This window comes from Gracilinanus agilis, chromosome 3 (genome assembly GCF_016433145.1).
Source record: "Gracilinanus agilis isolate LMUSP501 chromosome 3, AgileGrace, whole genome shotgun sequence".
Lineage (NCBI taxonomy): Eukaryota > Metazoa > Chordata > Mammalia > Didelphimorphia > Didelphidae > Gracilinanus > Gracilinanus agilis.
This window is the reverse complement of record NC_058132.1, coordinates 256,384,157-256,397,695: the sequence shown is the minus strand read 5'-3', so window position 1 is coordinate 256,397,695 and position 13,539 is coordinate 256,384,157. Positions and strand designations below refer to the sequence as shown.

Sequence of the window (13,539 nt, the reverse complement as noted above, 5' to 3'; positions counted from 1 at the left end):
AAGAGAAGAAAATTACAGAAGAAAAAGAATCTCATCAAAAAGTGAAATCCCAACATGAAATTAAACAGGTAGAATGTAGAACTATTTCTCCACATTTAAAACAACGTTCACCATCACCTACCTTCATAACAATTGAGTCTACTGCTCGACGAACAGAAACTCCTACTGTGAATAGGTCTTCTTTGTCTCCAGAAAAGAAGGAAAGTATACCCATTCCTCTATCCAGAACCAGATCCACAACACCACCATCCAGAGGTCGCCCAGCATCAGCCTCTCCTCCCCCTAGAGGCAACTCTGAACAACTTGCCAAACTAAAAGACGCTACGGCAAAATTGTCCCAAAGGACATGCCACTATCAGTCAGTAACACCAGGGCCAGTCATAGAGAAAAGAGCTGAAATTGTCAAGTCTCCTGCAACACTGAGGCGTCAAATTAAGACAGAAACCCCAGTACCCATAAATGTATCTCATGTCACCACCAGTACAGTCTTAGAAGCTAAGGAAGCACAAGAAGTCCAGAAAGTAGAGAAAAGGGGAACTTATGTTCACAGGGATGGAGCCAATATCACAGAACACATAGTGCCAGATACTGAAAGTTTTGATTCAATAGAAATCATACACAAGGTTGAAGTCCCTCAGGTAGGCATGTCAGGGCACTCTAAAATATATGAAGCTTCCAATCAAACCCTCCATGTGGCTGAAAATGTAGTAAAGAGCCATGAAAGTGGAACAAACAGATGGCTAGGGAAATTTCAGAATGACCCAATTTTTGAGGCAAAGTCAAATAGAACAGTTCACACAAATGGTGAAGTAAACCATAACCTGAGACAGGAAATGCAAACATTTAGCAAGAAGGCATTTGGATTAACAGCTATGGAAAGTGAAAGCATAAACAGCAGTTTCAGAAACTTTTCTTGTAGCCATTCCAGTGATCCCCAGAACAAAGTTCCATATAAACAACCTATACAGCTCTCTGAAGCAAAGCCTCTAAGAGAATGTTTTTCAGGAGTGGATGCATATGAAAATAAAATTGTTGGGTCAAGGACAGTAGGTTCTTCAGCACAAAACTCGGAAGCAGTCAAATCAGGCTTTGACTTCAAGCATGCCCCACCAACCTATGAAGATGTCATTGCTGGCCACATTTTGGATATCTCTGCAGAAGATTCACCAGAAGAGCTCCTGAGGAATTTTCAGAAAACATGGCAGGAAAGTGAGAGCGTCTTCAAAAGTCTAGGATATGCAGTTTCAGATACATCTGCAACGGAGATGAAAAGTAGCTTCCGTGAGGAAGCAGCCTTTAGAAGTGGTAAATGAACCTACAAAGCACGGGATTTGAAGTGTGAAGAAAGATTAACCAACTGAGAGCATATGAGCCCACTAACCATAGTGTTTTGCATTAATGAAGTGTGTGCATATGTTGAAACAATATAACTCCAAACTAACAAATGTGCCCATTACTTCTCACTTTCTTCAGGCTGGCTTTTACTCTAATAACACCCCCTTTCCAAAGATATCGAAATTAAGTGATCTATTCCGGGTGAGACTGCCAGTAAAAAATGTTGGCTTTTAAAAGCATGTATTTGCTAAGGTAAATAATGGATATGAAGAAGCAGCACATGACAAACAACAGGCTACATGTAATCATCATTATGTGTTGTATTTGGAATCAGAAGACCTCGATTCAAACTCCAACTCAATCCTTACCTGTGTGAACCTAAACAAATCTCTTCCCTATGTGGGTCTCAGTTTCCTCCTCGGTAAAAATGTGAGTTCTAGATAGATGGCTTCCGAGTTCCATTCCTTCTCTTGCTCTATGATCTTATGATATCTTTAAGATCTCTTTAAACTCTGGATCACTGATTCTATGAACTAAGAACAAAATGTATGTATTTCATGTTTTAGTGTTTTAGCAATGATATTGTTTTATCAATGCACTTTAGAAAATACTCAACAACATGCCCTGACCTACTGCTGACATACTCTTAACTGCCAGCGTTAAGTGGTGTTTATGTTGGAGTTCAATATGGTCTAGTAATAATCCAAGAAACAATTTAGAATGTTCATATGTGCTTTCAGGTTTCCTATTGATCTGTTTCTCTGACAAAAGGATAAGTAGGACTTGAATTAGGCCTTTTATTTATTTACTGTTACAGAGCTTGCTTAGAATAGGCTATAATGCCACTCTCTTTTTGTCCTGAAGCACCAATTTTTTCATCTTAAGTCAAGACTAAATTTCCCAAAAGGCTGTTCTCATGCACATGAAATTTTATGCTATGATCGGTGGTTTGTTCCTGAAATAAATGTATTCTGCTCTTAGAATCTAAGCTTTGGATATTAAGAACTACTTTCTTTTATTTTTTTAAACAACTAATGATGCTTCACACACGAAAAGAGATTTTATATAATTAACTAAAATGATTTTTGTAGTTAATTCTGCTGGGCAGATTGAAAGAAATATCAAACTTAAAAATGAAAACTATAGAAGTACCAATAATAATTATGCCCCTATCATATTTGCAACATATTGTCTAGTTTAACAGGTTAATGTGGTTCCTTGATGTGCTTGCTTCTGGCATAATTAAGCAAAGCTGCCTAATCAATTTCAGATGCTCAACTTCTGCCCAGAATCACATGGCAAATGCAAAAAGACAGGTCTTAGAGGAAGAATAGTACCATATTTTTCTGGAACTTAACTGAGAACCAAACATTGACTATAAAAGATCTCTCAGTGGCCAAGATAGATAACACAGAATTTGGTAGGGTTACCTCTGATTCTTTTTACTCTTATTTTGTACAAAATCCTTTAACAATTATCAATTTTCTGAGCATAGAAGAAATTATAAACTACAGGTAGAAGAGACTAATAGATTGCTGCTTATTTTATATGATAAATAGCAAGGAAAATAAACTGAAAAATTATAAGAAACAGTCACTAGAATTCAAAAGGCCACTTATTCTACATTCATTAATAGCTTTGAAGGTATCTCAATTTTATAGTACAAAAACTGCTTTTTTGTGATTATACTGAGATTCCAAATTATCTCTCTTAGATTATTAGGGAGTAAGTAACACATTTTAGAAAATTATTTTCATTTCATTGACTAAATGAATAGAATATATTTTTATATGCCGCCTTGGGTCAAAAAATATACACAGAATAAGGTTTCCTATTATTTGACATGCAGCAAAGATATATAGAACAACAGTGATATATGTTAACATGTAGACATTCATACACATATATACTCACATTAAATTATTAGTTGGATTGTGGTTAACCTTAGATGACTTACCTATTATCAAAAAGCAAAAACTAGTATCATAACTATGGTCTTCATCTGCATGGATTGATTTTTAAGACACATTTAACAAGCTACTTTTAAGAGATGCCTGAAGAAGATGTTACTTGACCTTTGCAAACTTTTTCTTGTAGAAACTTCTACTTCAGGACAAGGAAATGTGTACACTATGTCAAAAGACTGTTTATCCAATGGAATGTCTGGCAGCAGACAAGAACATTTTTCATAAGTCATGTTTCCGATGCCACCATTGCAGTAGTAAATTGAGGTAAGTGGGGGAGTAAGGATTATTTGATCTTTGAAGAAAGTAAATTATCTAAGAAATTTCACAATTATCATATACAATTTATCCTACCACAGAATGGTGGGATTCTATAATATACACTTTTAGAGATGCTCTTTACCTTTCTCTTCAGTCATTTTTTGATCCTTGGAGCAATAAAATTGGTAAGCTTCTTGAAAACAGCATTATTTGGGATTATTGTTGTTTCCTTTGTATCCTTAGTACCTACCATGGTGTCTTACACATAGTAAACAGTAATTTTTGGTTCAGAGAAGAAGATAGAATACAGACCAGGAGTCCAGGATACTGATTTCATTATGAAATCCAAATGGTAAAAGTTATCATCATCTTGTGTCTTGCATGCATTAGACTTTTCATTATGCTTCTCCCAAACCTTGAAGCATATTTAAAATTACAATTATTAGGCCTGTGTTTTCATTGATAGAAGAAGATCCTAGTGAGAAACATCCTTTGCAAAGTCAGTCAGCTGGTTTGTCACAATTTAACATCTTGATCTGTTGTTTGGGGCAATGAGACTTTAAGTGACTGGCCCAAAATCAAATATTCAGTATGTGGCCAAGGCACAAATTGAGCCCAGATTTTATCTACTATGAGACCAGATCTCTGGGCAGCCTGGCTGACCATATAGATCTCCTTTCAATTAGGTCTTATTTAAGAGCTGATAAGATTTTATCGGCTTGAGTTTTTATTGACATTTGAAAGTGAAGCTTTCTGTAATCTGAAGGAAAATGTTGGTCACATAACGACCCAAATTTTTAAGCAAATAAGGTTCACCCTTGACTGCTCAAGTCTAATCTCTTCCCAAAAGTAAAGTCAGATCTCCTACTGTATTTTCCTTGTTGAGTAGTTGCAACTTAAATCACAAAGAGAAGGCTTTCCATAGTTTTGAATGTACCCATTACCCTAGCCCCATGAGTAAAATTCTTAGGCCTTTAGGGCTAAAGCTAAAGTAAACTCAAGAATTTTGAAAGGCTCAGCCCAGACTATCTCTTGGTTAGAGAAAATTATGTGGGTCCAGAGGCATTTATTGATGTTCATCTCGTTATAAGACGGTTCTAATTCCTTATTTCCAATGAGACTCTAGAGGTGAAGTCCATTCTGAGTCTTTCAAGGAATGACTGAAGAGAACAGAGTATTTTACTGATCATTGGGAAAAAAGAATGAACTGATTCATTTAGTTTGGCTCAGCTTGAGCCAAAGATCCAGGGCTCCATTAAAAGTAGGTCCAATCTCACAACTCAGAAAAAATCTGAGGCAGTTTTGTTGGACAAAGTTCTACATTTTATAGAGGGTCAAACTTATGCATCTGCAGAATGAGCAGCCACATATGCAGTGCTCCTTGAGTTGTTTTGTGAGACCACATACACCAAAATAATCTCCCCAATTTACTATGGCTTTTGAAGTCCTTATTGAGAGACTTCCTGCTTTGCATTAATGTGTTATTTCCATATTCCAAAGCCCTATTCAGATTGAAATATGCTATATTTACTCATTTTCACCTATTAACATGTCATAGATCAGTTTATCAAATTAAATCATAGTCAATTAGTAGAAAGCGAGGCCTTGAAAGAAAGAGACACAGAGAAAGGGAATTCAGAGGGCCATAGAACTAGAGATGGGAGCAAATTTAGAGACCATCTAATCAGCAATAGATGATATTTCACAATTAAAGAACCTGAAGCCCAAAGAGGATTAATAGGTAGCTTAACCAAGATCACACAGGTAGGATTAGGACTTAATTTTGAACTCAGCTCTTTTGATAGTAAATCCAAAACTAGAAAGAGAGAAAGGTAGAGAAAAGTAGAGAGACTAAAAATGTTAATAAAATGTTAATAAAAATGTATATCCATATGGAGATGTTGCAGTGAGAATCTCTGGGCAACCAGAAAGGCAAAAAATGAAAAAAGGAAAATGATAAAAGAAAATACTGAGTAGAAGGCAAGAAGTGAGTCTAGAGTTCAGTAGTGGTCCCAAAGATACGCTAATTCTACATTACAGTAACTTGATCAGCTTTGGGCCAAATCATGGAAGGCCAATTGAAAGAGTAAAATGAAGGGTCATGTTTTCACATGAGGATTCTAGTACATGGATCGTTTAAGTGGACAAATAAATTAAGTCTTTTCCTCCACGGGGCAATATTGATATTCTTATTATCACATTCTTCAGAATAAAAAAAATTTCAACTTGATAAGATCTGCTAGAACTTAAATTCTATCTTTATGACTTATGAAAATCATGGGGGGGAGAGCTATATTTTCTCTTAATAGCTCAGATTCTAATTTATGATCATCTGTCCTTGTTCAAGTCAAGAAAGTAGCTATTAAAAAACCATGGTCACTGTGTGGATTGTAAGAACTAAAGCATTCCATAAGTGATAATCATCTCTGTACAAATTGAAGTCTTAGGGTCACACCAACGACAAAGAAATATTCAGGTAACTCATTTGGGAAATATCAGAAGCTGCAAACACAGCCTAACAAAATGGCTCCAAATTTATTCATCTTCCAAGACCCTTGAGGTGAATGCATTTAAATGAGTCTGATTTTTGATGAGTAAAAATGGGAGTGAATTGCTTGTCATTCTGAGATGATAAAATGGGGGTTATCACTATGTATGGCACTTTGATTAAAGACTTTAAGGCCTAACCTATTTAAAATACACATTAGGATTAACTTCTAATGGGTTCTCAGTTTGTTGAACCTCCCCACCCTCAAAGGAGGCAGAGGACACAATTAAAAATATAGAAAGCTCCTATCCAGAATCCCAATAAGTGAAAGTCCTAAAGAACTGGATTTTTTCATTAGTGTCCAACATTAATAGGGAGCTACATCAACAAGTAAACCAATACTTAAAGAATTTTTTTCAAAAGAGTATCTTTTGTATATTTCATATTTATTCAAATTTATCCTAATATCTTAAACCATTTACATCTCTAACAACAATCTAGTATAATATCCATAATCATGACCCATAGGTACTCTAAAATCACAGATGTTTTATAATGTATTAAAGAAAAAATAGTTATGGTCATGATAGTTTTAGTAGTAAGTAAATCATTACAGTATCCTGATTTTTTAAATTGGCAATTCAAATAAACACAGTAAACCTAAGTTAACCAGGATACTTCATTTTTAATCATTCCAGATAACTGCTTTCCATATTAAGTAATGGGTCACCTAATTGTAACTGAAGTCTATACTTTGCAAAGTTGCAGAAGGTATGAAACATATTACAGTTTTTTTTTCCTCCTTTTTGGCAGCTTGGGAAATTATGCATCACTCCATGGACAAATTTACTGTAAGCCTCATTTTAAGCAACTTTTCAAATCAAAAGGAAATTATGATGAAGGTTTTGGACACAAGCCACATAAAGAGAGATGGCGTTGTAAAAATCAGAGCAGCTCAGGGGATTTTGTTCACAACGAAGAAGTTGATCTAAGTAGGAACACGCCAGCAACACCTCAAACACATGATGCTCTCAGTCAGCTTGCAGGTTCAGGCAATGGTGATGGACCAGGAGAGAATCCGAAAAAACCTGGTGAGAGGGGCAAATTGAAAATTACCTGGCCTCCATTTAGTGAAGTTCCCAAGAAACCCTTTGCTATTGAGGATGATCTCAAAATGAGTAAACCAAAGTGGCCCCCTGATGTCAACACCTCTCTGTCCCTTGACTATTCCCTGGAAGATAAAAGTGAGCCAAAGTTAGAAAATGGCAATCTTAGAGAAGGAAAATGGAAAGAGAGAGATGGCATTCCTGTCTTTCAACCACATCAGCAATGTAGCTATGTGTCTCAGAAGGACAGTGTTACTGGAATCACTGAAATGAAAATGTATGAGATAAGGAGAGAAGAGAAGGAAGAAAACAGATACGTGCAAGGGAAGGTGAACCAGGCTGAAGTTTCTGAGGATAAGAGGAAAAGTGAAATGGATCTTAATGACAGCAATAACGTGGCTGTGCAGAGTGCTGAAAGGGAGAAAAATGAAAAAATTAATGAGCCTGGTGGTGCAGAAGTTTTACAGGTTACTAACACTGATGATGAGGCGGTGCTAGAAAATCGTAAAGAGAATTTGAATAAGAATAATAATAATAATTATGTAGCAGTCTCACATCTGAGCAATTGCAGGCAGAAGACATCTATCTTCTATGGGCCTAATCCATTACCAGGATCAAGTGAGACAAAACACACAGCATCTGAATATGAATTTGAAAAATTGGAAAGTGGGTCTAGGATTATAGAGTTACTTGGTATATTTGAGTCTGAAAAGAGTTACTCAAGGGAAGTTTTAGCTATGGTATCTGACCAAGAGATTTCCAGAGATCATTTGGGTAATAATGGTCAACCTGTTCAAGCTGCCATTTCTCTAAATTCTGATCACAACAGTGAATTAGTATCCAAAGAAGCAACTACCCCTGCAACATTACCTTTCAATACTGAGAGGCTGGTCAAAGAGAATACCAAAAATGACACAAAATTGCCTTTTCTTTTCACTAAAACTGTGAAAATCCCTTCCTTTTCCAAAAAGGTAGAACCATTTTTAGACACAAGCCTTTTACATTCTGTAGATACAATTAAAACCACCTTGGGTTTGTATGAAAAAGAATACCAAAATGACAAGAGTTATTGTCAAGGGGAAACTGTGGAAATGGCATACAGTGATGGAAGAACAAGGTTCGATTCTCAAAAATCTCAGTGTAACACAATGTTGCTGGCACCATCTTCTAAAAATGAGGTGCGGTGTGTATCACTCACTATTGAAGAACAAATTAAAAGAAATAGGTGCTACAATGAGACTGAGTAAATTTTAATTTATTGGGTCACCCTGACATGCAGAGACTGCAGGGATATGGAAATTTACATCTATGTCCATGTTAAGTATTTTAGAAATATTAAGTCTTTTATCAGAACCCCTTGTTGAACTTAGTATATTGTGACAGAAACATGTTTTTCATAAAAGAATATTTTTCTTGCATTATAATTGACTAATTTTTCATACTTGGCTTAATTACTTTACCTCCCCTAAAATGTCCACAAAGAAACTAAATAACTGTTGTCTTGTTTGTCATTACTGAAGTATGTATTTATATCTATGTACATACTAGAGACAGTCTGATAAAGTAGTTATTGAACTGATATTCATAAAACTTTCTTGCTGATCTGTAAGATGTCAGCCGAAAGGAAAAGCAGAGCACCTGGTGTGCAGGACAAAAGTAAAAATGTCATATCTATAACTGTTTTTCATATATTGTTTTAAATATAATTAAATGAACTTTATTCCATTATAAAATATAAGCATTTGCCTTGATTAGTTTATGATAGATAAGTATTTATCACAAGATGTTACCATTTTACTAGCTGGATTAAAAGTGGAAATTATATTACAGTTTTCAAAAGCTTGCTCTCTGTAATCATCTTGATGGATAAAATCAGGAAGATATTCAAGAGATCATTTGGTTAAATGTGTCAGTGGAACAAATTTAGTAGAAATGATGATGGTGGGGGGAGGGCAAATGTAAAATGCTGAAGGATCAACTGACTTGGAAAAATACTTGTTATTTTAATAAATTATCCACAATGTATTATTGTAAACCAGATAGATACTTTAGGCAAAGTAAAAAGTGCAAACCATATTATTCTGTTTTCAAACTTTTTCCCCCCTCAGGGGATATCAAGTTTTATTTTATCTTGATTGCATGAAGGAATAGAATATATGTTATTTAACTGTTGAAATCCAATAAAAAAATCTTTTCAAAATCTGAGTTCTGGATTTTCTCCTGACCTCCTTTTTCTAAACGCTTTTGAAGTTCACGTGAGAAGAATAATGCTGTCCTTAGCTTAACAGTTGATTAGGCATTTACATGTATAAAAGAAGATCCCATTAAGTAAATATAAACCTTTGATTTCCTGCCTGTGGAAAGAAGCAAGGATCTCCAGAATTTCCCCCTTAAAAGTATAGTATGTTTCTGTTTTCTTTCTTCCCAATGCTTTCTCAATAGATTTCTATGATCTAAATTTTAACTTTTAGTCAAATGTTGTATAATACTGCTGAGATAATGGCAAACTACAGAGGTAGCATAGCAAATTCATCATTTGTATTGAATTATTGTATTGCTCTTTGGTTTTTCTATTATTGGTGACCCAGCATTATGTCAACATTTATTTATGCTAAGATAACATGAAACATTTTGCAGAAGAGAAAACAATTTAATTCAATTAGAAAGCTTATGCTATGTTTCCTAAATATTTGGTTTTCTAAGACAGTGAGACTTTTTTTCCTCATTGTACATTATATGACATAACTCAAAATAAAATCCTGTAATTGTCTATCACCGAAAAAAGTGATAGGTTTATATGATCACAGATTTTGAACTAGAAGTAAACTTGGAGGCCATTTTGACCAACCCTCTCCTGGAGATGAGAAAATGAGTCCTAGAGAGGTAAAGGGACTTTCCCTAGTTCAGAAAGTAAGTAGCAAAGCTGGAGTTTATACCAAGCTCCCCCAATTCTGTCAGAGAATCTTTCCAATGTTCTTAGAAGAAATATTTCCCAAAATTACTTAATTCAAGTAAAAATGTTTGCCTTAATCAGAGAGATGGTATATTTTAGGTTTCTGATATTTATTGCTTCAATACCAAATAGGTAACAAAAAATTTTCCTTTTGGAAATGTTTTATTAATATCTTTTGTTTTTAAAACACAGTCATTTCCTGATATCTCCCCTCCCCTTGAATTAACCCTTCTCTTATAACAAATTAAAGCAAGCAAATCCAGCTGGGACAGAAACCATAAAATGCAACCTTCAGTCCTCAGTATGCCACCTCTCTACAAAGAGGAGGAATGTGTTTCATCTTATTTTCTCCATGATCAAAATGGATGATATCACTTCATCAGAGTCTAGCTTTATTACAATCAAGAGATAAATGCTACCTTCTGGTATTATTTTTATTAGTATTATCATAGTAATTACACACATATGTATATGAATATACATATGTGTGTATTACATATATATATACTCAGATTCTCCGCATCAGTTCATATAATTCTTCTTATGCTTCCATACATTCTTAATGCATGTATTTCTTATATCACAATGAAATGGTGCCATTAGTACATAAGCCTTATTTTGTTCAGCCATTCCCAAATCAATGGATATTTGCTTTCTTTCAAGTTTTCAAGGTGGTATCTCTTAAAATTAATAATCATCTTCAGAATTTAATTTAAAATAATTATCACAAATTTGATCCATGTTTTCCTTGTTGTAGACATGACAACTGGCTTTTAGCTTTTTTTTCTTTTAAAAATGTATTAAAAATACATGCTCTATCTTATGGCAACACTATGCTTTGAGACTCAAGTCAACAAGCAGTTATTAAAAGTCTTTGAGTCAAATTCTGTCCTAAGGTCTTGGGACACCAAAATAGTAAAGGGCAAAAGAATCCCTCCCCTCCACCCCACCAAAAAATACCCTGTGCTCATAGAGCTCAAAGTTTAATAGGAGAGATTATATATATATATATACATATATATATATATGTATATACAAGATGTAGTCATAACAAATGGGATTCTTAATAAAAAGGATTCTTAGTAAAAAAAAGAGATTTTCACTGAAATTTGAAGGAATCCAAGAGATGAAACTGATCTGACATTGGAGAAAAACAGTGAAAATGCCTTGACTTGGATGTTGGAACATTTTATGTGAGGAATAGCAAGAAGGCCAGTGTTACTATATCACAAAATATGTGGGAGAGAAAATAGGGTAAGAATACTGGAAAAGTAGGAATGAGTAAAGTAATAAAAGTTCTTAAAAGTCAGAGGATTTTATAATTCATCTTAGATGTAATAGGGAGCAACTAGACTTTGTTGAAGAGGGGAGTGACACTTTCAGTGGATCATAATCTTGAAGCTGAAAGAGACCCTGAGAGGTCATCTATAGAGTTCTGTAAAAGGAAATTTATAATGAATCCTTTCTTCTCAAAGGATTACTTCTAGTAACCAGATTACAAAGAATACAAGGTGGGTCCATATTAAGCCAAGTTGCATACTTTATTGGATTTATTGTAGCAAGGTTCCAATATATGAAGTTTGCATTATCACAAAGTATGATTTGTGAGCTAAAAGTCTTCTTTTTGCAACTTGCCTGGTAAGAAGTTCAGGGCACAGAGCAACACATTCTTTCAATTAGTAACATTTTCTTTTTTTTTTACATAAGTATTGTACTTTATATTTTCACTTTTTCGATTTATTATTATTTTGACTTTTAACTTTATTTTTGTCTTTTTTAATTTGGAAATGTTATTTAATTGATTGATTTAGAAGATTTTTCCATGGTTACAAGATTTGTGTTCTTTTCCTCCCCTTCCCTTAACTCCCTCCCACAGTGGACATGCAATTCCACCGGATTTATGCATGTGTCATTGATCAAGACTTATTTCCATATTATTGATATTTGCACTAGAATGATTGTTTAGAGTAACATTTTCTACAATGCAGTTGTAGTGAAATGTTTAAGAATCTGCCCTCTTTCCTCTGCAACAGATTAAATTACTTTTGTCCCTTGCCTATTTTTTTAGATTAATATTTTCTCTGTGCACATTCCTAAAATGGTTTCTAAAGCATTTTAATTTCTTGTGAAAAAGATGATATAAGAGTAGGTTGTCATTCTGATTTTCTTCTCAATGAACTTTATCAAAATGACTCCCAAGCCCTGGGAAATTAACGTAGACAAGAAGATAGTCAGGGATAGTGAAAGTAAAAATAAGCGAAATATATTTTCTACATTCTGGAAGTTTTGTTGAGAACCAAGCAAATGGACCAGGTGAAAGTGGAAGCACTACAGGGACTGATAAGTGGTACAGAAGAAAACAAAAGAAAATCAAATCTGCATTAAGATCAGGTGCTATCTACTAGTAGCATAGCTGGTCTCAGCAGAACCACTGGAGAGTTTATGCATAGAGCATTTTTTTCTACAGTTTCCAAAAGTCCCTGCATAAATTCACTAAATGATGGAGCAATAGGTATTCCCTAAATTTGTAAATCCATCTCAGAGTTGATTTGCCTGAAAAATAAAAGTTAAGCCCACCTATACAAACAAGTTAATTTAATTAGTAAGGGTGAGTGATTGGGGGGGGGGGTTTCTATAGTAGCTTTTTAAGCTTTCAGAGAATTTAAGGAATTGCTGATAAAACTAAAGTAAAATATTAGAAGGGGAAACTGAAGATGTTAAGAATGTTCATCTACTTTAGAATTCTATCATCAAATATAGTTATTCTTATCTTATTTTGGAGAAGAAATAGCTTTAAAAACCTAAGCACTGTCACTTGGTAATCAGTGAAAACTAGAGAGATTTTGTAAAGCTGAAAAATCACAATTTTTAAACCCTTACCTTCCTTTTTGGAATCAACACTCTGTATTGGTTCCAAGGCAAAAGAGTGGTAAGGGCTTGGCAATGGGGATCAAGTGACTTGCCCAGGGTCACACAGCTAGGAAGTGTCTGAAGCCAGATTTGAACCTAGGACCTCCCATCTCTAGGCCTGGCTCTCAATCCACTGAGCCACTTAGCTGCCCCCTGAAAAAAATCACAATTTTAAATAATGTATTGAAACTATTTTATATATTCCAGACAGTGTCCAGCTTAGCATGATTTAAATGTTGTTCTGCCTGTAGGCAGAGAAAGAGTCTAGATAACATCTTGATGTTCCAGGGTTCTATTATTCACATATGTGACTTTAAGTGATTCATTTATCCTTTTTCTTCCTCCACTGACCTGGAAATAGAGCTAATACTGAGGAGTGTCAAGAGGATATTTTGAAGCATACAGCTTTTAGAAAAAGATTTTAAATATTAAATGAAAGACTGATGTGGATGTTTAAAAAAATTGAAGTAAAACCATTGCTACGGATATGCTAAAAAGTAAATATATTATTACAAATAATAA

At 34.5% G+C, this 13,539-nt stretch overlaps 1 protein-coding gene across 1 annotated transcript in view; it reads left to right on the top strand.

Annotated features, from left to right (window-relative positions):
- XIRP2 (xin actin binding repeat containing 2) overlaps positions 1 to 6,946 on the top strand; it is a 64,859-nt gene extending 57,913 nt beyond the window's left edge. Inside the window, exons 7-9 of the mRNA XM_044669816.1 lie at positions 22 to 1,305; positions 3,433 to 3,566; positions 6,862 to 6,946. Coding sequence (XP_044525751.1) covers positions 22 to 1,305; positions 3,433 to 3,527 — 1,379 coding nt within the window. The 3' untranslated portion in view covers positions 3,528 to 3,566; positions 6,862 to 6,946. The remainder of the gene's footprint in view (positions 1 to 21; positions 1,306 to 3,432; positions 3,567 to 6,861) is intronic.
- Positions 6,947 to 13,539: the final 6,593 nt, after the last annotated feature.